The 25,926-nt window shown below is 39.0% G+C and overlaps 1 protein-coding gene across 1 annotated transcript in view; it reads left to right on the top strand.

Annotated features, from left to right (window-relative positions):
* CDK13 (cyclin dependent kinase 13) overlaps positions 1-25,926 on the top strand; it is a 108,586-nt gene that overhangs the window by 41,483 nt on the left and 41,177 nt on the right. Inside the window, exons 6-7 of the mRNA XM_023751009.1 lie at positions 18,442-18,631; positions 19,543-19,599. Of these exons, the coding sequence (XP_023606777.1) occupies positions 18,442-18,631; positions 19,543-19,599 (247 nt within the window). The remainder of the gene's footprint in view (positions 1-18,441; positions 18,632-19,542; positions 19,600-25,926) is intronic.

Raw genomic sequence — 25,926 nt, 5'->3', positions numbered from 1 at the left:
CCTGGGACCCTTCAGTCCACAGGCAGACGCTCTATCCACTGAGCCAAACCGGTTAGGGCTGGCTTGACTTCTTGTCAAGGGTTGTTCAGATCTTTTGGTGGGCAGATATTGAAGGATTCAACCTAATTACAGTGAACAATAATGACTGTACCGTCTACTACTCAATGAAGGGGATCAGAAATGCAAGTAGCACAATAATTTATTTCCCCTGGGGTGTTCTCATTTCATTTTATTGCTTTGCCTATGAGGATAGAGTTTAATGTGACTAGCTTTTAATGAATTTAAAATCGCTTGTATTTTAACGGCTTATAACTATTCTGTAATTTTTTCTTTTGGAAGTAGAATTCCTCTGTAAAAAGTATAAAAGTAAAATTAGTTTACCATAATCGTTGAAATAATGCTAATCTATGTGAATAAGAAAAAATTAATTTCCCATTTTCTGTTGCAACTTTCTGCCCAACCCAGTGTTATCAGCCTGTTGTATCCTTCTAGACCTATGCTCAAGAATGGCAATTCTTGAGCATAGAAGGCCTGTTTGGTTCAGTGGATAGAGTGACTGAAGGGTCCTGGGTTCGATTTGGGTCAAGGGCACTCTCGTACCTTGGTTGCAGGCTCAGGGGATGTCAGGACACAGAAATAGAGACAAAGACAGAGGCATAAGAAGTCCCACAGACACAGAGAATCTGACTGACAGACAGACACATACACACATAATATTCTGACTTTTAAAAATACTCTCTTCCACCTATTCATTCTCCCCTCTTGAAACCCTGGCAACCACTGAATTTTTTACTGTCCCCATAGTTTTGCCGTTTCCAGAATGCCATATAGTTGGAAACATACAGTATGTAGCCTTTTCAGATTGATTTCTTTCACTTAGTAATATACATGTAAGTTTGCTCCATGAATTTTCATGCCTTCAAACATCATTTCTTTTTAGTGCTGATTAATGTTCCATTGTCTCAATGTACTACAGCTGCTTTCAAATTTTGATGATTATGAATAAAGCTGTTAATAGACATTCATATGCAGGTTTCTGTGTAGACCATAAGTTTTCAGCTATTTTTGATAAATACCTAGGAGTGTGATTGCTGGATCATATGGTAAGAGTATGTTGGATTTTGTTAGAAACGTTTACACTGTCTTCAGTGGCTGTATCATTTTGTATTCCCACAAGCAATGAATGGTGGTCCAAATCCTTATCAGCACTTGATATTATCACTGTTTCGGATTTTTGCCATTCTGATGTGGATATGATTTCACATTATTGTATTAATTTGCCATTCTCTAATGAAATATGTTGAGAATGTTTTCATATGCTTATGTGGGATGTGTCCATTTTCTTTGGGGATGTTTTTCTTCATATATTTCCCACTTTTTAATTGGGCTGTTTGTTTACTTATTGTTGATTTTTAAGACTTCTTTCCATATGTTGGATATATTTTTTTAAAAAGATATGTTTTATAAAGATTTTCTCCCAATCTGTGGTTTGTCATTTCATCCCCCTAACAATGTCTTTCTCAGAGCTGAAGTTTTACATTTTAATGAAGTCCAACTTCTTCTTACACAAAAAGACCGTTTTTTCTTTTTTTTCCTTTTTTTTTCATATATATATTTTATTGATTTTTTTACAGAGAGGAAGGGAGAGAGATAGAGAGTTAGAAACATCGATGAGAGAGAAACATCGATCAGCCGCCTCCTGCACACCTACTGGGGATGTGCCTGCAACCCAGGTACATGCCCTTGACCGGAATCGAACCCGGGGCCTTTCAGTCTGTAGGCCGACGCTCTATCCACTGAGCCAAACCGGTTTCGGCCCGTTTCTTCTTTACAGGTTGTAATTTTAGTGGTATATCTACCAAGTCATCACCAAATCTATGTTCACCTAAATTTTCTCCTATGTTCCCTTCTAGGAGTTTTACAGTTTTGTATTTTACCCATAGGTCTATGTAAGGTCTGTATCTAGAATCTTTGGGGGTGTTTTTGGTGTGTGTGTGTGTAGGGGGTTTGTTTTTGTTTTTATATCTGTGTTTACTTGTCCCAGCAGCATTTGTTGAAAAGACTACCTTTTTGCTAGTGAAGTGTTTTTGCTCTTTTATCTAAGATCTGTTGACTCTTTGAAAGGGTCTATTTTGTGAACTTTCTGTTTTGTTTCATTGACCTACTTGTCTGTTCTTTTGCTAATACTACAATACTAGTATTGATTATTGTAGCTTTATAGTGAGTCTTAAAGTCAAATAGTAACAGCCCTCTAACTTCATTCTCCTTTAATACTGTATTCAATATTGTGTTGGCTATTCAGATATTCATTCTTTTTTATATTAAACTAGAGGCCCGGTACACAAAAATTTGTGCACTCTGGCGGGGGGGCGGGGGGGAGGTTCCTCAGCCCGGCCTGTGCCCTCTCGCAGTCTGGAACCCCTCGGGGGATGACCACCTGCTGGCTTAGGCCTGCTCCCTGGGGAATTGGGCCTAAGCTGGCAATCAGACATCCCCCTGGCAGCCCTTGGGGCATGTCCACTTGCCAGCGGGGAGCAGACCTAAGTTGCAGTCGGACATCCTTAGCGCTGCTGAGGAGGCAGGAGAGGCTCCCACCACCACTGCTGTACTAGCAGCCATCAGCCTGGCTTGTAGCTGAGCAGAGCTCCCCCATGTGGGAGCTCACTGACCACCAGAGGGCAGCTCCTGCATTGAGCATCTGCCCCTGGTGGTCAGTGTGTGTCATAGTGACCAGTCATTCCCAGTCTTTCTGCCGTTAGGGTCAGTTTGCATATTACCCTTTTACTATATAGGATAGAGGCCTGGTGCACGGGTGGGGGCCGGCTGGTTTGCCCTGAAGTGTGTCCCAGATCAGGGTGGGGGTCCCGCTTGGGTGCCTGGCCAGCCTGGGTGAGGAGCTGATGGCTGTTTGCAGCTGGTCACACCCCCTTCAGGGTGGGGGTCCCCACTGGGGTGCCTGGCCAACCTGGATGAGGGGTTGATGGCTGTTTTCAGGCTCCCTGCACCCCCTTCAGGGTGGGGGTCCCCACTGGGGTGCCTGGCCAGTCTGGATGAGGGGCTGAAGGTTTTCAGGCTGGCCAAGCCCGCCGGCTACTGAAGCTCCCAGCCTCTCCTTTTATTCTTTTTTTTATTTTTTATTCTGGGATTTATTTACCTTCTATAATTGAAAGTTTGTTGCCGCTCCAGCTCCGAGGCCACGGCCTGCTGAAAGCAGGTATCTGGAGTTTGTTTAGCTTCTATAATTGCAACTTTGTTGCTTAGAGTGGAGCTCAGAGCCCGGCCGCAGCAGGGAGGAAGCTTGGCTTCCTCCATCACTGGAGCAAGCAAGCCTCCTGCTCGCTTCAGCTGCGTGGCTGCCGGCCGCCATCTTTGTTGGTGGTTAATTTGCATATCTTGCTGATTAGCCCATGGGAAGCGTAGCAGAGGTATGATTAATTTCAGTCTTTGTTTATTATTAGATAGGATACTAGAGGCCTGGTGCACGAAATTCATGTACTTGGGGGGTGTGTCCCTCAGCCCAGCCTGCAACGATGCCAGTGTCCCACGCACGGCCAGGGCCAGGACGCTGGGCTCACGTTCCTGGGGCGACACTGCCAGGGTCCCCCTCAAGCCCCTGCCACTATGTGCACCGCCATATTTGTCGTGGAGTGATGGTTAATTTGCATATTCTCTTTTATTAGATAGGACTAGAGGCCCAGTGCATGAAATTCATGCACTGGGGGGGGGGGGGTGTCCCTCAGCCCAGCCTGCACCCTCTCCAATCTGGGACCCCTCGGGGATGTCCAGCTGCCGGTTTATTCTTAATTTCTGACTGGTCCTTTTTCATGTCTTTGACATTCATACTTAGACTCTTGAAAGTCTCACTAAGTCCTTTGAAGCTCTCATTAAGTCCCTTGAAGCTCTCATTAAGATCCTTGAGTAACCTTATAATCATTGTTTTGAATGCTGTCCAGTGGTTTACTTGCTTACATTCATTTGTGACATTTTTCTTTGCCTCTGCATTTTGGTTGCTTCCCTGTGTTTGTTTCTATGTTTTAGGTAGAGTTGCTATGTCTCCTGGAATTGGTAGAGTGGCCTTGTATATTAGGTGTCCTCTAGGGCCCAGTGGCTCAGCCTCCCCAGTCACCTGAGCTGGGCACTCTAGGTGAGACCCTGTGTGAGCTGTGTGCACAGTCTTATTGTAGTTGAGCCCTGATTGCTGTTGGCATTATTGGGAGGAATTCAAGTGTAGACCAATTGGCTGTGAGGACCAGCTATGACTACAGTGGAAGAGCTGCTGTGCAGGAGACACCCCTATGGAGCAGGACTTGCTTCAGTGGGACTCTATTGCTAATTGAATCTGCCCCTTAAGTGTGTCACTTGTGGATATATAGAGTTGTAACCTGGCATGGTCTGAAGCTGTCCACTGAATTAAAATGCCGTTGGGGCCTCCAGTGAAGTGCAAAGTCAGCCACTACCTAGGGCCACCCATCAGGAGCTACAGAAAGGTCTACAGATGGCTGCTTTTTGTATTGGGCTTGGAAGTGCCCAGGCAAGGCCCTGCTGTGAAGCAAGGCAGGCTGGTGCTAGTGCCAGATCTTGAGCCTTTTACTGATAGGTTTAGGGCAAACTGATACCAGCTGCTGCTTGTCTGAGAGATTTTAGCAAAGCCTGAAACCTGAAGCAGGATAGGCTATTAATAAGGAAAAGCCAGTGCAAACAACTTGGGTGGGGCTGCAAATTGAATGGAGAGGGGTCTCAGGGAATTTCCAGGACCGAGCAAACAGTGTGAGCCAGGCTGATGGAAACTCAGATATGGCTGCCAGTCAGCTCTGGGATAGGCGAGGTCTCAGCATAGGAACAGTCTCCTGAAGTTAAGGAGACTTCTCTTCCAAGCTTGGGAATCCTGTGCTGGGAGGTTTGATGTGGGGCTGGGACTCTTTTTTTTTTTTTTTCTTTATTGTTCAGATTATTACATTTGTTCCTCTTTTTTCCCCCCATAACTCCCCTCCTTCCAGCTCCCACCCCACCCTCCGCCCTCACTCCCCACCCACTGTGTTCATCCATAGGTGCATGATTTTTGTCCAGTCACTTCCCGCATCTCCCACACCCCTTTTCCCCCCAAGAATAGTCAGTCCATTCCCTTTCTATGTCCCTGATTCTATTATAATCACCAGTTCATTCTGTACATCAGGTTATTTATTCACTTGATTCTTAGATTCATTTGTTGATAGATGCATATTTGTTGTTCATAATTGGTATCTTTACCTTTTTCTTCTTCTTCCTCTTCTTAAAGGATACCTTTCAGCATTTCATCGATGAGAGAGAAACATCCATCAGCTGCCTCCTGCACATCTCCTACTGGGGATGTGCCCGCAACCCAGGTACATTCTATGTCCCTGATTCTATTATAATCACCAGTTCATTCTGTACATCAGGTTATTTATTCACTTGATTCTTAGATTCATTTGTTGATAGATGCATATTTGTTGTTCATAATTGGTATCTTTACCTTTTTCTTCTTCTTCCTCTTCTTAAAGGATACCTTTCAGCATTTCATATAATACTGGTTTGGTGGTGATGAACTCCTTTAGCTTTTCCTTATCTGTGAAGCTCTTTATCTGACCTTCAATTCTGAATGATAGCTTTGCTGGATAAAGTAATCTTGGTTGTAGGTTCTTGGTATTCATCACTTTGAATATTTCTTGCCATTCCCTTCTGGCCTGCAAAGTTTCTGTTGAGAAATCAGCTGACAGTCGTATGGGTATTCCCTTGTAGGTAATTGAGCCTCTTTCTCTTGCTGCTTTTAAGATTTTCTCTTTGTCTTTTGCTCTTGGCATTTTAATGATGATGTGTCTTGGTGTGGTCCTCTTTGGATTCCTTTTGTTTGGGGTTCTCTGCGCTTCTTGGACCTGTAAGTCCATTTCTTTCTCCAGGTGGGGGAAGTTTTCTGCCATTATTTCTTGAAATAGGTTTTCAATATCTTGCTGTCTCTCATCTTCTGGCACTCCAATAATTCTGATATTAGTCCACTTGAAGCTGTCCCAGAGGCTCCTTACACTATCTTCACACTTTCGTATTCTTTTTTCATTTTGCTTTTCCAGTTGGGTGTTTTTTGTCGAATCTTTGGTTTGATTCTTGTGCTCCTCTGGTCTGCTATTGGGTATAATATTCTTTATTTCAGTCCGTATATGCTTACTTTCTAATTTCTTTATCGTAGCATCGAGGGTCTCATTAGTTTTCGTGAGGCTCTGTTCAAATTTATAGCAAGCCCTCAAAATTGCGATTCTTAGCTCCATATCCTCCATTTCTGTCATGTTTTTTTGTCTCCGCATCTTTTATGCTCTCTTGGTGCACCCCCTTGTGGTCTTTGTGCGCAGTCTTGTTCTAGCCAAGCCTTAGTTGTTGTAGTTAACACTAGAGGGATTTGACCACCAGGCCGACTGGCTGTAGGAATCAGCTGTGTGGAAAACGTCTGTCTTCTGGGGAGGCGCTAATCCAGCTGGGGCTGGGACTCTTGCTTATCATGGGAGGCCTCTGCAGTGGAGATATCACTCCCCACCCTGCGCCCCAATTAAAAAAATATGCGCATGTGATTGTCAGACCAGCCTGTTCTGTGACTCTACCCCTCCTGCCAGTCTTGATGAACTTTGTTGTTTACTTCTTTAGTTGTAGGACTTCAATTCAGCCAGCATTCCAGCAGTTCTGAATGATGGTTGTTCTATATGTTAGTTGTAATTTTGATGTGGTTGTGGGAGGCAGCGAGTATTGGCATTTACCTACGCCACCATCTTGGTTCCTTTATTTCTTTTTTTGAAGTTTCATTGTTAACATATAGGAAAGCAGTGGATTTTTATACATTGCTTTTGTATCCTGCAACTTGACTGTATTTTTTCATTGTTTCTAGTAGGTTTTTTTTGCTGGGATCTTTAGGGTTTTCTATATATAGAACCATGTTATCTGTAAAAAGTAACATTTTTATTTCTTCCTGGATGCCTTCTATTTATTACTCTTGCCTTATTGCTCTGGCTAGGACTTCCAGAACTATGTTGAATAAGAGTGGCCTCCTTGTCTTGTTTCTGATTTTAGAGGGAAAGCTTTTAGTTTTTTGCCATTGAGTATAATATTGTCTGAGGGTTTATTATATACTAGAGGCCCAGTGGGGTCTCTTGGCCTGGCCTGTGGGAATTGGGCCAAAACCAGCAGTCCACCATCCCCTGAGGGGTCCTGGTTGCAAGAGGGTGCAGGCCAGGCCGAGGGACCCCACTGGTGCACAAATCTGTGCACCGGGCCTTTAGTATGCATATAAGATCTTTGGTTAATCTCTTCCTGCCCACCCCCCCCTTCCCTCTGAGATTCATCAGTCTGTTCCATGTTTCCATGCCTGTGGTTTTTGCTCCTGCGTTGAGCATCTGCCCCTGGTGGTCAGTGTATGTCATAGCTAATGGTCGGACAGTCGCTTAGTCTTTTCTATATATAGATGGCCTTTATTATGTTGAGGTACTTTCCCTCTGTTCCTATTTTATTTATTAGTGCTTACGTCATAAATGGATATTTAGCTTATCAAAAGCTTTTTCTGCATCTGTTGGTAAGATCATATGATTTTTATTTTATTTATTTATTTTTTGGGTTAATTTACACCTGAGGATATTTCTTAAAATATCCTAGTTCTTTAAGATGTAATGTTGATTTCAGAGAGGAAGGGAGAGGGAGAGACAGAAAGAAACATCAGCAATGAGAGGAAGTCATTGATTGGCTGCCTCCTGCACGTCCCCTACTGGGGATCAAGCATGCAACTTGGCATGTACCCTTGACCAGAATCAAACCTGGGACCCTTCAGTCCACAGGCTGATGCTCTATCCATTGAGCCAAACTGGCTAGGGCTCCATTGAGTTTTAGAGAGAGTAGAAGGGAAGGATGTGAAGGGGGTGGAGAGGGAGAGAGAGAAACATCAACGTGAGAGAGACATATTGATAGTTTGCCTCTGCATGTGGTCCAACCAGGGCCGGGGATTGAAACTGAGACCCAGGTATGTGCCCTTGACTGGGAATTGATTGGGTGACCCTTTGGCACATGGTCCGGTGCTTTAACCACTGAGCCACGCTAGCTAGAGCAAGATCATACGAATTTTATTTGTGTTTTTGTTGATGTTGTGTATTACATTGATTGATTTGTATATGCTGAACCATCCTTGTGCTCCTTGAATGAACCCCATTTGATCATAATGTATTAATTTTTTGTTGTATTGTTGTATTTGATTTACTAGTATTTTGTTTAGGGTTTTTATATCTGTAGGTAGTTTTCTTTTCTTTTGTGTTATCCCTGCCAGGTTTTGGTGTGAGGGTGATGTTGGCCTCATAAAATGTGTTAGGAAGTATTGCCTCCTCAATTTTTTTGAAGAGTTTGAGAAGGGTAGGTTTTAAATCTTTGAACATTTGGTAGAATTTGCTGGTGAAGCCATCTGGTCCTGGACTTTTATTTTTTGGGACTTTTTTATAGTTGTTTCAATTTCTTCACTGCTGATTCGTCTATTTAGATTTTCCAGTTCTTCATGATTTAGTTTAGGAAGGTTATACATTTCTAGGAACTTACCAAAATTATTGAATTTGGTGGCATTTCCTTCTATTGTCTTTGGGTTGCTTTTGTTTTTCTTTTTCTAGTTCTTTAAGATGTAATGTTAGATTGTTTCATTGAGATTTCTCTTATTTCTTGAGATAGCCTTGCAATGATATAAACTTCCCTATTACTGCTTTCGCTGCATCTCATAAGTCTTTTTTTTTAAAAAAAATATATATATTTTTTATTTATTTTATTTATTTATTTTTTTTACAGAGAGGAAGGGAGAGGGATAGAGAGTTAGAAACATTGATGGGAGAGAAACATTGATCAGCTGCCTCCTGCACACCTCCTACTGGGGATGTGCCCGCAACCAAGGTACATGCCCTTGACTGGAATTGAACCTGGGACCTTTCAGTCTGCAGGCAGACGCTCTAGCCACTGAGCCAAACCAGTTAGGGCTCTCATAAGTCTTGATATGTCATATTGTCATTCTTGTTTGTCACTGTATGTCTTTTGAACTCACCACTTATTTCTTCTTTGACCCAGTCATTTTTTAGTAGTATGTTGTTTAATCTCAACATATTTGTGGATTTCTTTACTTCCTTTTTGCAGTTGATTTCTAATTTCAAAGCATTTTGATCAGAGAATATGCTTGGTGTAATTTCAGTCTTAAATTTATTGAGGCTAGTTTTATAACCTAACATATGGCCTATCCTTGTGAATGTTCCATGTACAATAGAGAAGAGCGTATAATTTGATGAAAGGTTCTATAAATGTCAATTATGTCAATTCTAATGTGTCATTAAGCTTTTTTATTTGTTTAGAGAATCATTTTCCACCCTTTCACTTTGAATCTATCTTTGTCTTTGCAGCTTAGATATTTCTTTAGAAGGCAGCTTATGGTTGAGTTTTGTTTTTCATACACTCTGCTACTCTGTGCCTCTTTATTGGTGAATTCATTTCATTTACGTTTAGGGTAATTATTGATGTAGTTGAGGCCCAGTGGGGTCCCTAGGCCTGCACCCTCTCCCAATCCGGGACCCCTCGGGGGATGTCAGAGAGCCGGTTTCAGCCCGATCCTGCAGGCCAGGCCGAGGGACCCCACTCATGCACCAGGCCTCTAGTACGCACTTAAGATCTTTGGTTAATCTCTTCCCACCCTCCTGCTTCCCTTCTGAGATTCATCAGTCTGTTCCATGTTTCCATGCCTGTGGTTTCTGCTCCTGCATTGAGTGTCTGCCCCTTGGTTTATTCCTGGTTGTTCAACTTCAGCTGCTTCAATGCATGGGTTTCTCAGGTGTGCTTCTATATTGAGCAGGGAATCATTTGTTATAGTTGAAGTTTCAGGAGGAGAAGCCGAGGGGATCATCATGCTGCCATTCCTAGAAGCAAATATTATTGATGAAAACACCTCAAAATTTACAACTAATTGACAGCACTTGCTTATATTAAAACCAAATCTAAATTGCATTGTTGCTTGTAGTGAAAGAAATACTTATTGCCAGCTATAAATGTTTCACATTTTACAAGGATGCTATATCTTTTTTTTTTTTAAATATATTTTATTGATTTTTTTACAGAGAGGAAGGGGGAGAGATAGTTAGAAACATCGATGAGAGAGAAACATCGACCAGCTGCCTCCTGCACATCTCCCACTGGGGATGTGCCCGCAACCCAGGTACATGCCCTTGACCAGAATCGAACCTGGGACCTTTCAGTCCGCAGGCCGAGGCTCTATCCACTGAGCCAAACCGGTTTTGGCGAGGATGCTATATCTTATTTATCTTCAATAACAGGTTCTATAAGCCAGTCACAAGGTTATTGCAATATCCACCTCACTACCTCTTCAAGGTCTTTATATGAACTTTTTTAGCTTGTCAATATCCATAAAATAACTTGCTGGGATTGTGTTAAAAATCTATTGATCTATTTGGTAAGAATTGACATTTTGACAATTTGAGTCTTTCTTTTCCCATGTACATGGAATATTTCTACTGATTTAGAGCGTGATTTCTTTCATCAGAATTTTGTGGTTGTTCTTATATAGCTCTTGTATATATTTTGTTAGATTTATACCTGGTGTGTGTTTTTCTGCTCAGGTAAATGATGTAATGTTTTTAATTTCAGATTCCAGTTGTTCATTGCCAGTATGTGGGAAAGCAATTACCTTTTGCATATTATCTTGGTACCTTGCAACCTTATTGTAATTGCTTATTAGTTCCAGGACTTATTTGTTGACTCTGAGATGTTCTACATAGACAATTGTGTGATTTGTGAACAAAGGCATTTCATTTCTTCCTTGCTAATCTATATATCTTTTACTTCTTTTCCTTAACTTACTGCATTAGCTAGGTTTTACAGTACAATGATGAATAGAAGTGGTGAGAGGGGATATCCTTTGCTTGTTGATATTATTGGAAGTTCTCTCACCATTAAAAATGATGTTAGCTGTAGGTTGCAGATATTCTTTATCAAGTTCAGGAAGTTCTCCTTTCTTCCTAGTTTTTGTGTGTGTCAGGGGGAGAATTATTATTATTTTTTTAATCATGAATGGTTGCCAAATTTTTTCAAATACTTTTTTGCATCTGTTTCTATGACCATATATGTGTTGTTTTTGTTGTTGTTTAATGTAATGGCTTACATTAATTGAATTTTGCCTTGCATACTTGGAACTAGAGCAGCCGTGGGCAAACTATGGCCCGCGGGCCGGATCCGGCCCGTTTGAAATGAATAAAACTAAAAAAAAAAAAAGACCGTACCCTTTTATGTAATGATGTTTACTTTGAATTTATATTAGTTCACACAAGCACTCCATCCATGCTTTTGTTCCGGCCCTCCGGTCCAGTTTAAGAACCCATTGTGGCCCTCGAGTCAAAAAGTTTGCCCACCCCTGAACTAGAGGCTTGGTGCACAAAAATTTGTGCACTGGACTGGGGGGGGGGGGCTCTCAGTCCAGCTTGCCCCCTCTCACATACTGGGAGCCCTCAGGGGATGTCCTACTCCCTGATCCCTGCTCCCCTTGGGGAGCGGGCCTAAGCCACAGTCTGGCCTCCCTTTGTGGGAGGCGACCGGGCTGATCAGGGGAAGGCACCAGCCCCATCACCCCGCTGTTGCAGCCACTGCCAGTCACCGCAGCCACCAAGGTGTTTTTATCAACACGGACTCCAGTCCCTTCACCATGAAAAAATGACAACTTTCTTTAGGCATTTTCAAGATGTGTCTTTCGTAGGATATGACATTTCTTTCTTTTTTTATCCTTGCCTGAGGATATGTTTCCATTGAATTTTAGAGAATGTGGAAGAGAAAGGGAAAGACAGAGAGAAATATCGAAGTGAGAGGAACACTTTGGTTGGTTGCCTCCTGCATGAGCCCTGACCTGGGCCCAGGCAAGGGAGGAGCCTGAAACCTAGGTACATGCCCTTAGTCAGAATTGAACCCAGACCCAGCAGTGGGCAGGCTGAGGCATTATCCACTGAGCAAAACCAGCTAGGACAGGATATGACATTTCTTAACCCTCCAGCAGCGGACCTTCCTTTTTTTCTCCAGGAGTGTGGTAAAAACCCTAGATCACCTATTTGGATTCTTATTACCAAAGTTACTAAGAATATTACCAGTGGCATACAGGGAGCTAAACCAATGAGCAGTCAGAAAAGGTGTTTCCTCTGTAGTTCACACCAATTGCCGGCTTGGCCCCTGCCCAGGCCTAACTAATGCCTCTGGCCAAGTCATTAGTCCTGGGCAGGGGACCTCCAGCTCCCTCAATCGTCGGCTCAGCCCCTGCTCCCCATGATCGCTGGCTCCCTCCCTGCTCCCCGCCATCGCCGGCTCCCTCCCTGCTCCCCGTAGTCGCTGGCTCCCTCCCTGCTCCCCGTAGTCGCTGGCTCTGCCCCTGCACAGGCCTAACACCTCTGGCCAAGGCCTTAGGCCTGGGCAAGGGACCCCCATCTCTCACCGTCACTGGCTCCGCCCCTGCTACCCCCGATTGCTGGAACCGCCCCTGCCCAGACCTAACACCTCTGGCTGGGGCATTAGGCCTGGGCAGGGGACCCCCAGCTCCCCGCGATTGTCAGCTCCGCCCCCCCAGCGCCCTGCGATTGCCAGCTCCGCCCCTGCCCGCAATCGTGGGCTTCGCTCCTGCTCCCCACCATTGCTGCCTCCCGCCCTGCTCCCCACCATCGTGGTTCCGCCATGCCCAGGCCTAACGCTTCTGACCAAGGCGTCAGGCCTGGGCAGGGGTCCTCTCAGCTCTGATTGCAGGCTCAGATAGCCGATAGCCGCTGGGCGCCTATGTATGCAAATTAACCACCATATTTGTTGGCAGTTAATTTGCATATCACACTGATCAGCCAATGGGAGGTGTAGCGAAGGTACGGTCAATTACCCTTCTTGTCTATTATTAGATAGAATGACTCTCAATTGTCATGGTTTATAATTCTTTTTATATATTGTTGGGTACAGTTTGTTTATATTTTGTTGAGGATTTTTACATATGTGTTCATGAGAGACTGCTTTTTAGTTTTCCATTCTTGTAATGTCTTGTTTGATTTTGGTATTAAAATAATGCTGGCCTCATAGAATGAGTTGGGAAGTGGTCTCCTTGTATTTTCTGGAAGAGATTGTAGAGAATTGGTATAATTACATCCTTAAATTTCATCAGTAAATCCATCTGAGCCTGGTGCTTCCTGTTTTTTAGAGTTATTAAGTATTGATAAATTTTCTGCAATAGTTATAGGCCTATTGAGATTATCTATTTCTCCTTTTAGTTTTGGTAGATTATATCTTTCAAGGTATTGATCTATTTCATCTAGAGTATTAAATTTATGTATATCTAGTTGTTCGCGTATTCCTTTACCATCCTTTTAATGTTCCTGGGAGCAATAGTGATGACCTGATATTAGTGATTTCATTTCTCATATTAGTAATTAGCACCTTAACCTGGCTAAAGATTTACCTGTTTTATTGATCTTTGCAAAAAATCAGCTTTTAGTTTTGTTGATTTTCCCCCTCTGTTGAGTTCCTATTTTCAATATCATTGATTTAAGTTCTGATATTTATTACTACAAAACCTCAGTTTTTGAACTTTTTTCATTCTGAAGGCTGTTTGAGAAGTGATTTGTTCGAAAAGTGAATCATTTTTTCCTATTTGAAATGTAAATTGGCCTGGGATGGGGCGGGAATAAGGTGGCAGTGGGCCCTGGGGGGGAATGAGGGGGGAACATCTGTAATACTCTCAACAATAAAGATTTAAAAGAAATAAATAAATTGAATTAATCTGTTCTAGACACACAAATAATTCCATTTTAACCTTTCTTATATACAGTACATGTCTAATGTACTGTTTAATATAGAAATAAACACTTCTTTTCTTAAATTTATTGAACCACCCTCTACTAACCTTAAAGGAATCACTTTCAGTACTAGTTCCAGAGGTATCTTTCAGGAAGTCTGTATGCGGCATCTTCCTGCCTCCAAAACGGCTGTCACTCTCAAACTGCTTTTCCTTTATCCAAATCACCAGCAATCTTTTTACCTCTTCAGTTTCCTGTGATCCTTTTTTTCACTCCTTAGCAACATTAGCACTCTTGATGGCTTCTTTATGTTTTAAAACTAGTGGCCTGGTGCACGAAATTCATGCGGGGGAGGGGGTTCCCTCAGCCCAGCCTGCACCCTCTCCAATCTGGGACCCCTCGGGGGATGTCCGACTGCTGACAGTCGGACATCCCTCTCACAATCCGGGACCGCTGGCTCCTAACAGCTCGCCTGCCTGCCTGATTGCCACTGACCACTCTGCCTGCTGGCTTCTCGCCCCCAACTACCCCCCCCCCCCAGCCAGCCTTCTTGCTCCCAACTGTGTTGGCTTGCTCGACCCCAACTGCTCCCCCTGCCAGCCTGCTCACCCCCAGCTGCCCCCCCTTCCAACCTGCTCACCCCCAACTGCCTGATCGCTCCTAACTGCCCCCCACTACCAGCCTGCTCACTCCCAACTGCCCTCCCTGCTGGCCTGCTCACCCCCAATTGCAAGCCCCCCCCCCCCCCCCCCATCGGCCTGGTTGCCCCTAACCCCCTCTTGTCTTGGCTCCACCACCATGGCTTTGTCCGGAAGGCTCCCGGTCTAAGCATATTACTCTTTTATTAGTATAAATGGTGCTGATCCTTGATTTTGCCATCAACAAAAGCATTTTCTCATTTGTTTCCTGAGAGATGCTTTTTTTTTTTTTATGGTGAGGTATCAGCATGAAAGCGTTGTCTGATCGAAAACTGAAGTTTTGTTCTATAACCAAGACATTTTTTTCTGTGAACAACTTGGTTGAGAACCAAATTGTTCAAGGTGGGAGATGTTCGAGAACCAAGTTGTAACTGTATTTCTACTTTTCTGCTTACTTGTAAATTTAATTTGCTCTTTCTCTAGAGTCCTAAAGTGGATAGTTAGGTTGTTGATTCTAGATCTTCTTTTCCTATACATTTACTTAGTGCTATAATTTCTCTCTAAGGAATAGCTTTGCTGTATCCCACATATTTTAGTTGTTTTTATTTTAATTTACTTCAAAATATTTTAAAGCTTCTTTTTAGACTTCATCTTTAACTCAGGTGTTATTTTAAAGTTTTTTATTTTTTTAAACTCTGAGTGCTTTTGGTTTTCAGCTATCTTCTTGTTACTGATTTTTAGTTTTATTTCATTGGCATACTTTGTATGGTTTCTTTTAAATTTGTTTAGGTGTGTTTTATGGTCCTGAGTATGCTCTGTATTGGTGAATGGTTCATGTGAATATGAGAAGAATACGTATTTTGTTATTGTTGGATGAAGTACAATATAGATGTAATATTTATTAACCAGTGTAATTCTTTCAGTTTTTTTTTCTGATGTATTTTGGCAGCCTTTTGTAAGGAGTGAACACAGCAAAGGTTATTATATGTTCTTGGAGAATTGACCCCTTTATTCCTGATAACTTTCCTTGCTCTTAAATCTGGTCTGTCTGAAATTAATAAATTACTCCCGCTTTCTTTTGATTAGTGATAGTATGGCATAGCTTCCTCTGTTCTTTAATTTTAATCTTTGTCTATTTCTCTCTATTTTTTAATGCTTGCCCAAGGATATGTTTTTATTGATTTTTAGAAAGAGGATTTTTAAGGGGGGTCAGGGGAGAGAGAGAAGAGAGGGAGAGAGGGAGGGGGTGGTGAGGTGAGGTGAGAGAGAAACATGGATCGGTTGCCACTTCTACACACTGTGACCAGGGATTGAACCCACAATCTAGGTGTATGTCCTGACTGAGAATCAAACCCATAACCTTTTGGTGTATGGGAGAATGTTCTCCAGCGGTCACCAACCTTTCGGACCTCATGGACCACCAGTTGGCAACCGCTGCAAGGCTCTATTTATATTTAAAGTGTATATAGGAAATATCTAGTTGGGTCTTATTTTTCTTATCCACTTTACCAATCTCTATGTTTTAATTGATATATTTAGATCTTTGGTATAGAAGGTGATTATTGATATAGTTAGATTAATATCGTCCATATTTGTTATTTTTCTATTTGTTGTCTACCCCCCCTCTTTTTCTGCCTTCCCTGGCCTTCAATAAGCTTTTCATATGATTCCATTTTTTCTTCCCTTTCTTTAGCATATCAACAGTGCTTATTTTTTTTAAAATTATCTATAGTAGTTGTTCTTATGTTCACAGAATATATTTATAATTTTTAAAATAACATTATACTACTTTATAGGTAGTATAGGTACCTCATAACAGAGTATTCCCAGTTCCTTGCTCCCATTTGTTATAACATTATTATTATTCTTTCACAAGCTAGTTACAGAAACCATTGCTGTTATTTTGAACAAACAGATCAATTAATAAGAAAAATAAATATTTTATTTTACCTTTATTATTTTCTAATGTTCTTCCTTCCTTTATGTGGATCTGAGTTCCTTTCCTGTATCATTTTCCTTCTTTCTGAAGATTTTTTTGGCCTTTGGCAAAGCAGATCTACTGATGACAAATTTCTTCCTTTTTTTTTTTGAGAATGTTCTTATTTCTCTGTCACTTCTGAAGAATAATTTTGCTGGATATGGAATAGGGAATTTTAGGTTGGTGGATTTTTCTTTCAACACTTTAAATATTTCATTCCACTCTTTTTTTATTCAATGTTTCTTAAGATAAATCAGTTATAATTTTTATCCTTGAATGCGGTTATAGGTAAGATGTTTTTTCCCTCTGGCTTCTGTCAAGGTTTTCTTTTTTTGTCTTTGATTCTCAGCAGTTTTGCTATTCCCCTTGATGTCCTCCCTAGTTTCCTGGATCTGTGGTTTTCATATATTTTATTAATTTGGGGAAATTTCAGTCATTTTTATTTTACATATTTCTTGTTTTCCGTTCTCTCTTTTTCTGTTGTTTCTTGTATTCCCATTACACATATGTTAACACTTTTTGTAATTGTCCACATTTTGGGGATATTCTGTCTTTTTCTTTGCACTTTTGTTTTGAAAATTTCTATTGACCTATCTTCAAACTCACTTATTCTTTGCTAGGCCATATCCTTCAAACTGATGAGCCTGTCAAAGGCATTCTTTACTTGTATTATGCTGTTTTTGGTTTCTAGCATATCCCTTTGATTTTATCTTGGAATTTCTATTTTTGCTCACTGACTTAAAATGTTTTAGTAATTATTAGATATACAGGGTATTCTCAAAAAATGTATACACACTTTAACAGCTAATAGCTCAGTTTTGAAAATGAAATGTATTTTAATAAACATTGCTTTTATAATTATTCAAAGTTGTATGTATACATTTTTTTGGAACACCCTTTGTATTTGGTGTTTGTTTTCTGGTGTATGTATATTACACTGTTCTGTCTGTCCTAATAGTATGGTAGGTCATATTAATTTCTGGTACAGTAAATGTTTATCACCAGAAACATTTTGGCTGGTACTCTGGTTTTTGTTTAATTCTTATTAAAATTTATTCCTAGTAATTTGTAATATAATTTTTTTCAATTGTGGAGTCATTTAAATTTTATTTTCTAATGAATTGTTGCTGGCATATATGAAGTCCTTTGCTTTTTTGTATGATTTTCTGTAACTCTCTTTTTATTCTTTCGGATTTTTAGACAGTAAGTTTACTATGAGATCTTTGCTTTGTTTTAAATTAGAAACTGTGAACTTTCTTCAGATGCCTTTTTTTGACACATTGATATTTTTTCCTTTGACAAATAGATGTATTGAATTTTATCAGCTTTTTCATTCTTGAATTGCTAAATTAAACTGTACTTGATTGGGATATTTTTTTGATACAGCTTTGGATTCAATTTATGCAAGTTTCATTTAGGATTTTTGAATCTCATAAGTACAGTTGTGTATGTGCTATGTTATGTTTTGGTAGGATTAAGCTGGCTTTATTATATAAAGCTGTAATTTGTATGCTTTCAAATGCTCTGGAGCTGTATAGATAGAATGAAATTATATGTAGAAGGCTTAAATGGATTCATCTAAAGTCCAACTGAGCTCAGATTTTTTTTTAAATTAAAAACAACACTTTTGCCACCTTCAAATTTTCTTTAATGAGCTGTACTGATTTTATTCCCTTTTCACTAAGAGACAATTTGTTCGATATGTAAAACAGTTAAGAATTTATTTTACATTAATTATACCCAGAAACTGTGCTATGTGAAAATCAACAGGGTTGATTATATAATAAGAGTTTTGTTTACGAGACAAAAACTGGGTTAAATGTGTCCTTGGGATGTATTTATTGATAGTAAACTCAGAGAGAAAGATGAACATTATCAAAGTGATAAAGTAACACTTCTTTTCAAGGAAAGGATTAGTTTTCACCGTAGAATTTTAAAAAATTTTGAACCTATAGAAAAGTTGTAAGAATAAAAATGTTTTAATTGTTCTTGTTCTTAGGTGCATTTTATCTGGTATTTGAATATATGGACCATGATCTGATGGGACTACTGGAATCAGGCTTGGTTCATTTTAATGAAAATCACATAAAGTCATTTATGAGACAGCTCATGGAAGGTCTGGATTATTGTCATAAGAAGAACTTTTTGCATAGGGATATTAAATGTTCAAATATTCTTCTAAATAATAGGTATGATATAACTTTGATATATATGTTCAAAGTGAGTGTTATATAATGTATACCTTGATTTTGTTTAAAGGATTTTTAATTTAGATTATAGTTGACTCTTGAACAACTGGGGGCGGGGTCGGGGGGGGGGCTAGGGTGCCAACCTCCTCTTCATCCTCCCAACACATTTGAAAATTTGCATATAATTTTTGATTCCAAATACTTTACTAATAACCTCCTGTTGACTGGAAGCTTTACCAAGAATATAAGTATTTGATGAATACAAATATCAAAGTTTTAAAGTGGCCTTTTTGAAGTGCATACACACGCACACGCACACGCACACACACACGCAAAGCTTGTATTGAATATTTTACTGGCAGCATAACCTGAACTCCTGATAAGTCTATTGTAATTGGTATTATTTGTTAGTTTAAGTGAAGCATGTCTGGTCCTGATTTGGGTTAGTATAAAGTGTTCCAGGCACCTTGCCCCTCTAAGAACAGGAAAATCAATTTAAATTTAAAACATTGTGATTTAGATCTTGAACATTATTGACTTGAGCAAGTAATTTGTCTTATTACTAAGTAGTAGAAATTGCCTCATTTTGTGTTATTTTCTTTGAAGTGTACTTTTCTAAATAGCAACTAAATAGTGCTGAAATACTGTTATACTGGTAATACTGTAATAATAGCAATAATAATAAAAATAGTACTAGTATTATGGTATTAGCTGAACTTCTTCCAAAGAAAAAGTTTTTACCTTATTTTATCCTGAGTTTATCTACTTTCCTATACCTATAGTACCTTGAGTACTGCAGTGTGATCAAAGTTAAAGTTTACATATTTTTTATTAGTTCTAAGAACATGATTTTGTATGACCACTTCAAAGTAGAATAATATCTTTTATTCATTTTGTTTTACTTCCACCAGAGGGCAGATAAAACTTGCAGATTTTGGACTCGCTCGATTGTATAGCTCAGAAGAAAGGTAAGAGTACTTTAAATTAATATAGACATATTAGAGACCAGTTTTAGAAGCTGTGTAAGAATATCTTATTGATAGTTCATTTTTTTTAAGAAAAAGGAAATTTACTTTTTTGTAGTTAAATAAATGGGGTAAGAAAACTTTACACCATAATAGGCTTGACTATTTTAATTACAGAATTTTATACATTTATCTCAATTTTAAATAATTGTGTTTTTAACACTTAGAGGTAAATATAATTTCTTTTAAAATGTGCCATTGTAAATGTAACTTAAGTGAACTTAGGAATTTTTTTTTCAGTTTTTTATTTCAAGAAAAATGATTTTAAATATAAAAATGTTACATGCAATAAACCTTAATATTTCAAGAAAAATAATCTTAAATATAATGTTACATGCAATAAACATTAATATCTTAAGAAAAACAATTTTAAATATAATGTTATATGCAATAAACACCAATTACTCAAGAAAAATGATCTTACATATAATATTATATGCAATAGACATTAATATCTCAAGAATCAAAGGATTTTAAGTATAATAATTCTAAAACTGTACTAACATGGTATGATACCACAAAAGTTGTAGGAAATATTAAAAGTCTGCAAATAACAGATTACTCTATTATATTCTAGAACATTCCCCCCCACCCCACCCTCCCCCCCCCCAGCTCTATTTTTGTTCATCAGTTTATGTTGTTCATTATAATCCACAAATGAGTGAGATCATATGATATTTATCTTTCTCCGACTGGCTTATTTCACTTAGCATGATGCTCTCCAGGTCCACCCATGCTGTTGCAAATGGTAAGAGTTCCTTCTTTTTTACTACAGCATAGTATCCCATCGTGTAGATGTACCACAGTTTTCTAATGCACTCATCTGCTGATGGGCACTTAGGTTGTTTCCAAATCTTCGCTCTGGTGAATTGTGCTGCTCTGAACATAGGGGTGCTTATATCCTTTCTGATTGGAGTTTCCGTTTTCTTGGGATATATTCCTAGAAGTGGGATAACTGGGTCAAAAGGAAGTTCCATTTTTAGTTTTTTGAGGAAACTCCATACTGTTCTCCACAGTGGCTGCACCAGTCTGCATTCCCACCACCAGTGCACAAGGGTTCCTTTTTCTCCACATCCTCTCCAGCACTTGTCATTTGTTGATTTGTTGATGATAGCCATTCTGACAGGTATCGTTTTGATTTGCATCTCTCGGATGATTAGTGACTTTGAGCATATTTTCATATATCTCTTGACCTTCTTCATGGTCCTGTTTTAAAAAGTGTCTATTTAGCTCCTTTGCCCATTTTTTGATTGGATTGCTTGTCTTCCTTTTGTTAAGTAGTATGAGTTCCCTATAAATTTTGGTGATTAAACCCTTATCAGAGATAACATTGGTAAATATGTTCTCCATGCAGTGGGCTTTCTTGTTTTGTTCATGGTTTCTATTGCTGTGCAGAAGGTTTTTATTTTGATGTAGTCCCATTTGTTTATTTTTTCTTTAGTTTCCATTGCCCTAGGAGCTGTATCGGTAAAGATATTGCTACGACATATGTCTGCTGTTTTTGCTGCTTATGGATTCTAAGATTTTTATGGTTTCCCTTCTTACGTTTAAGTCCTTTATCCATTTTGAGTTTATTTTTGTATATGGTGTAAGGTGGTGGTCTAGTTTCATTTTTTTTTGCATGTATCTGACCAAATTTCCCAACACCATTTATTGAAAAGACTATCTTGACTCCATTGTATGCTCTTGCCTCTTCTGTCAAATATTAATTGAGCCTAATGGGTTAGGTCGATTTCTGAGTTCTCTGGTTCCATTGGTCTATATGTTTGTTCTTGTGCCAATACCAGGCAGTTTTGAGAACTGTGGCTTTGTAATATAGCTTGATATCTGGTATTGTGATCCCTCCAATTTTGCTCTTATTTCACAGGATTGCTGCAGCTATTCGGGGTCTTTTTTTATTCCAGATGAATTTTTGGAGAGTTTGTTCTAGGTCTGTGAAATAAGCCGTTGATATTTTAATGGGGAGTGCATTGAATCTATAGATTGCTTTGGGTAGTATGGACATTTTAGTGGTGTCAATTCTACCAATCCATGAACACAGTATATTCTTCCATTTGTTTATGTTTTCCTCTACCTCTTTTTTTCAAAGTCTTGTAGTTTTCCGAGTATAGGTCTTTTACCTCCTTAGTTAAGTTTATTCCTAGGTATCTTAATTTTTTTGTGTGTGTGCAATGGTAAATGGGATTTTTTTTTTTTTAGTTTCTCTTTCTGTGATTTTGATTGGTATATAAAAAAGTCATAGATTTCTGGGTGTTGATTTTGTATCCTGGTACATTGCCAAATTCATTTATTAGTTCTAGTAGTTTTTTGATGGAGTCTTTGGGGTTTTCTATGTACAATATTATGTCATCTGCAAATAATGACAATTTTACTTCTTTTCCAATTTAGATGCCTTTTATTTCTTCTTCTTGTCTGATCGCTTTGGCTAGCATTTCAAGTACTATGTTGAACAGGAGTGGTGAAAGTGGGCATCCCTGTCTTGTTCCTGTTCTTAGGGGAAATGGTTTTAGTTTTTGCCCATTGAGTATGTTGTTGGCTGTAGGTTTGTCATATATGGCCTTTATCATGGTTAGATATGCTCCCTCTATTCCAACTTTGCTGAGAGTTTTTATCAAAAAATGGGTGTTGGATTTTGTTGAATGCTTCTTCTGCATCTATTGATAATCCTGTGTTTTCTGTCTTTCAGTTTGTTTATGTGATGTATCACGTTTATTGATTTGTGAATATTGTACCAGCCTTGCATCCCTGGAATAAATCCCACTTGATCATGGTGTATGATCTATATTGCTGGATGCGATTTACTAATATTTTGTTGAGGATTTTAGCATCTATGTTCATCAGGGATATTGGCCTGTAACTCTCTTTCTTTGTAGTGTCTTTATCTGATTTTGGAGTTAGGATAATGCTGGCCTCATAAAAAGAGTTTGGAAGTGTTTCTTCCTCTTGAATTTTCTGAAATAGCTTGAGAGTATAGGTGATACTTCTTCTTTGAATGTTTGGAAGAACTCCCCTATGAAGCCCTCTGGACCTGGACTTCTGTTTGGTGGGAGTTTTTTGATTACTGCTTCTATTTCATCGGTTGTTATTGGCCTATTCAGGTTTTTTTATTCTTCCTGATTCAATTTTGGGAGATTGTAATTTTCTAGGAATTTATCTATTTCATCCACATTGTCCAGCTTGTTGGCATATTCATAGTATTTTCTTACAATCCTTTGTATTTCTGTAGTGTCCGTGGTTACTTCTCCACTTTAGTTTCTGATTTTATTTAATTGTTTCTTAATGAGTCTGGCTAATGGTTTATCAATTTTGTTTATCCTTTCAAAGAACCAGCTCTTGGTTTCATTGATTTTTAGTCTCTGTGTTATTTATTTCTGCTGTAATCTTTATTATTTCCATCCTTCCATTTACTCTGGTATTTTCTTGTTCTCTTTCTAGTTCTTTAAGTTGTAGAGTTAAATACTTATTACTGATTTTTCTTGTTTTTTGAGGTATGGCTATAGTGCTATGAACTTCCCTCTCAGGACTGCTTTTGCTGTGTTCCAGAGATTTTGGGTTGTTGTGTGTTCATTTTCATTTGTTTCCAGGAAGTTTTTGATTTCTTTCTTGATCTCATTGATAATCCATTCATTGTTTAATAACAAGCTATTTAGCCTCCATGTATTTGAATGTTTTGGGTGTTTTTACTGTAGTTGATTTCTAATTTCATTCCACTGTGATCTGAGAAGATGCTTGATATGATTTCAGTCTTCTTGAACTTATAGAGATTTGTTTTGTGTCCTAACCTGGTCTGTCTTTGTGAATGATCCATGTGCACTTGAGAAGAATGTATATTCTGCTGTGTTGGGGTGAAATGTTCTATAAATGTCTATTGAATCTATCTGATCCAGCGTGTCCTTTAGAGTCTTTTTTTCCTTGTAGAGTTTTTGTCTGGAAGATCTGTCCACGGAAGTCAGAGGGGTGTTAAAGTTCCCTACTATTACTGTATCGTTGTCAGTCTCTCCATTAAAGTCCTCTAGAAGTTTTTTTTTAATATATATTTAGGTGCACCTATATTGGGTGAATAAATCCTCTTGTTGGATGGACTCTTGTGATGGTCTTCATTTTAAAGTCTATTTTGTTGGATATGTGTATTGCTATTCCAGCTTTATTTTCTTTTCCATTTGCATGGGAAATTTTTTTCCATCCCTTTGCTTTCATCTTGTGTGTGTCTTTTGTTTTGAGGTGGGTCTCCTGTAGACAGCATACAGTTAGGTCATGTTTTTGTATCCATTTAGCTACCCTACCCCTTTTGATTGGAGCATTTAATCCATTTACATTTAGGGTTATTATTGAGAAGTACTTATTTATAGCCATTTTAATTCTGCATGGCTAGGTTTCTCTCTGTTTTCTTCTCAGCAATCCCTTATAGCAACCCCTTTAGCATTTCTTGTAATGCTGGCTTGGTGGTGATGAACTCCTTTAGCCTTTTTTTTTTTTTGGTCTGGGAAGGTCTTTATTTGACCGCCTATTTTGAATGATAACCTTGCTGGATATAGTAACCTTGGTCTCAGATCCTTGCTTTCTATTACCTTGAGAACTTCATGCCATTCCCTTCTGGCCTATGGAGTTTCTGATGAGAAATCAGATGTCAGCCTTATAGGAACTCCTTTGTAGGTAACAGTTTTCTTTTCTCTTGCTGCCTTTAAGATTCTGTCTTTAATTTTTGACATTTTAATTATGATGTGTCTGGGTATGGGTCTGTTTGGGTTCTTCTTGTTCGGAGTTCTCTGTGCCTCCTGAACTTGTGCGACTTTTTCCTTTACCAGGTTAGGGAAGTTTTCTACCATTATTTTTCAAACACCTTCTCTATCCCTTTCTGCCTCTTCTGGCACACCTACTATTCTAATATTGTTACGTTTCACATCGTCTCACAGCTCCCTTAAGTGGTCCTCCTGTTTTTTTTAATGTTTTTTCTTTTCTTTTTCGTTCTCTAATTGAGTGATATTTTCAACTCTGTCTTCTAATTCACTGATTCGATCCTCAGCTTCCCCTAATCTGCTGTGTATTCCTTCCATGTGTTCTTTGTGTTATGTCATTCTTTATCTCAGACTGTTCTTTTTTCATAGTCACTATATCTTTTTCATACTGTTGAGCATTTTTACCATCATTACTCTGAACTTTGTTTCAGATAAATTTTTATCTCTGTTTCATTTATCTCCTCTTCTGGAGAATTTACTAGTTCTTTCATTTGGGGGTTGTTTATTTGTTTCCTCATTTTGGTTGCCTGTTTGGGTTTGTGATTATGTATTAGGTAGATCCTCTACACCTCTGAATCTCTAATGCAGGATAGTGTAAAGGCTGTTTTTGACTAATTGGATCAGGCAGAGACTCAAAGCCTCCAGAGACTGCCTCTGTCTGCCGACTAAAATAGTATTCTGATTTGAATTGCCCCCAGGCAATCATCCTCAAGTGTAGGGAGAGTTTTTTCAACAAGGTGGGGCAGTTGCTTCTGCCTGGAGGCTAATTGTTACTTTTAATCTCTTAAGTGGCCTTAGGGCAAGGTGTTTTCCAATAGGGTATGTCAACTGTCTTCCCCCAGGCAAGGCAAATATCTATGTGGGAAAGATGTCCTCCTCTGTGTGAAGGAATGACTATCTCTCTGGGACTTCAGTTGCCATCTATGGTTGCCCAGCCAACCCTTTCGCGCCTCCGCCCCTCCCACCAGTCTCTATGTGGTCTCCACCTTCGGTCCTTGGGTATCAGGGTTCTCTCCTGTGAGTTTTCCATTGATTATTCAGCAAGCCTTTCCATATTTCAGTGAACTTAGGACTTTTTTAGAAATTTATACTTATTGAGATATTAAGACATTTGTAATTTTTGTGTTTAATGAAAAACACTGGTATATACTTTTTATATTGCATGTTTAAACCTATATATTTTGTTTTGATTATTATTTTGAACTTCTTTTAAAATTATAGTTATATCTATAATGGTATTTGTTTGTTTTAAGCTCCTTAGAGCCTTTTATTTAAGCAAATTTGTGAAGAAGTTCAGTGTATACTAGTAACTTCTTTTTGTGGAGTTTCTCTGTTGAAAGTTGGCATGTATATCCCGCTTTGGTACTTTTATACCTGGTGGTAGTGAAAATATGATTTGTTTTATTAGAACTAATAGGGAATTTAAAAATATTTTTTGTGAAGTAGTGGATTTTATATAAACAAACTATGGAATTAACTGAGTTTAATAAAGCTCTAGTTTAGCCCATTACTTTCCTGTCAGTATAATTTCTTT

This window comes from Myotis lucifugus, unplaced genomic scaffold (genome assembly GCF_000147115.1).
Source record: "Myotis lucifugus unplaced genomic scaffold, Myoluc2.0 scaffold_18, whole genome shotgun sequence".
Lineage (NCBI taxonomy): Eukaryota > Metazoa > Chordata > Mammalia > Chiroptera > Vespertilionidae > Myotis > Myotis lucifugus.
The sequence above is the reverse complement of the archived record's forward strand: the minus strand, read 5'-3'. Positions and strand labels throughout refer to the sequence as shown.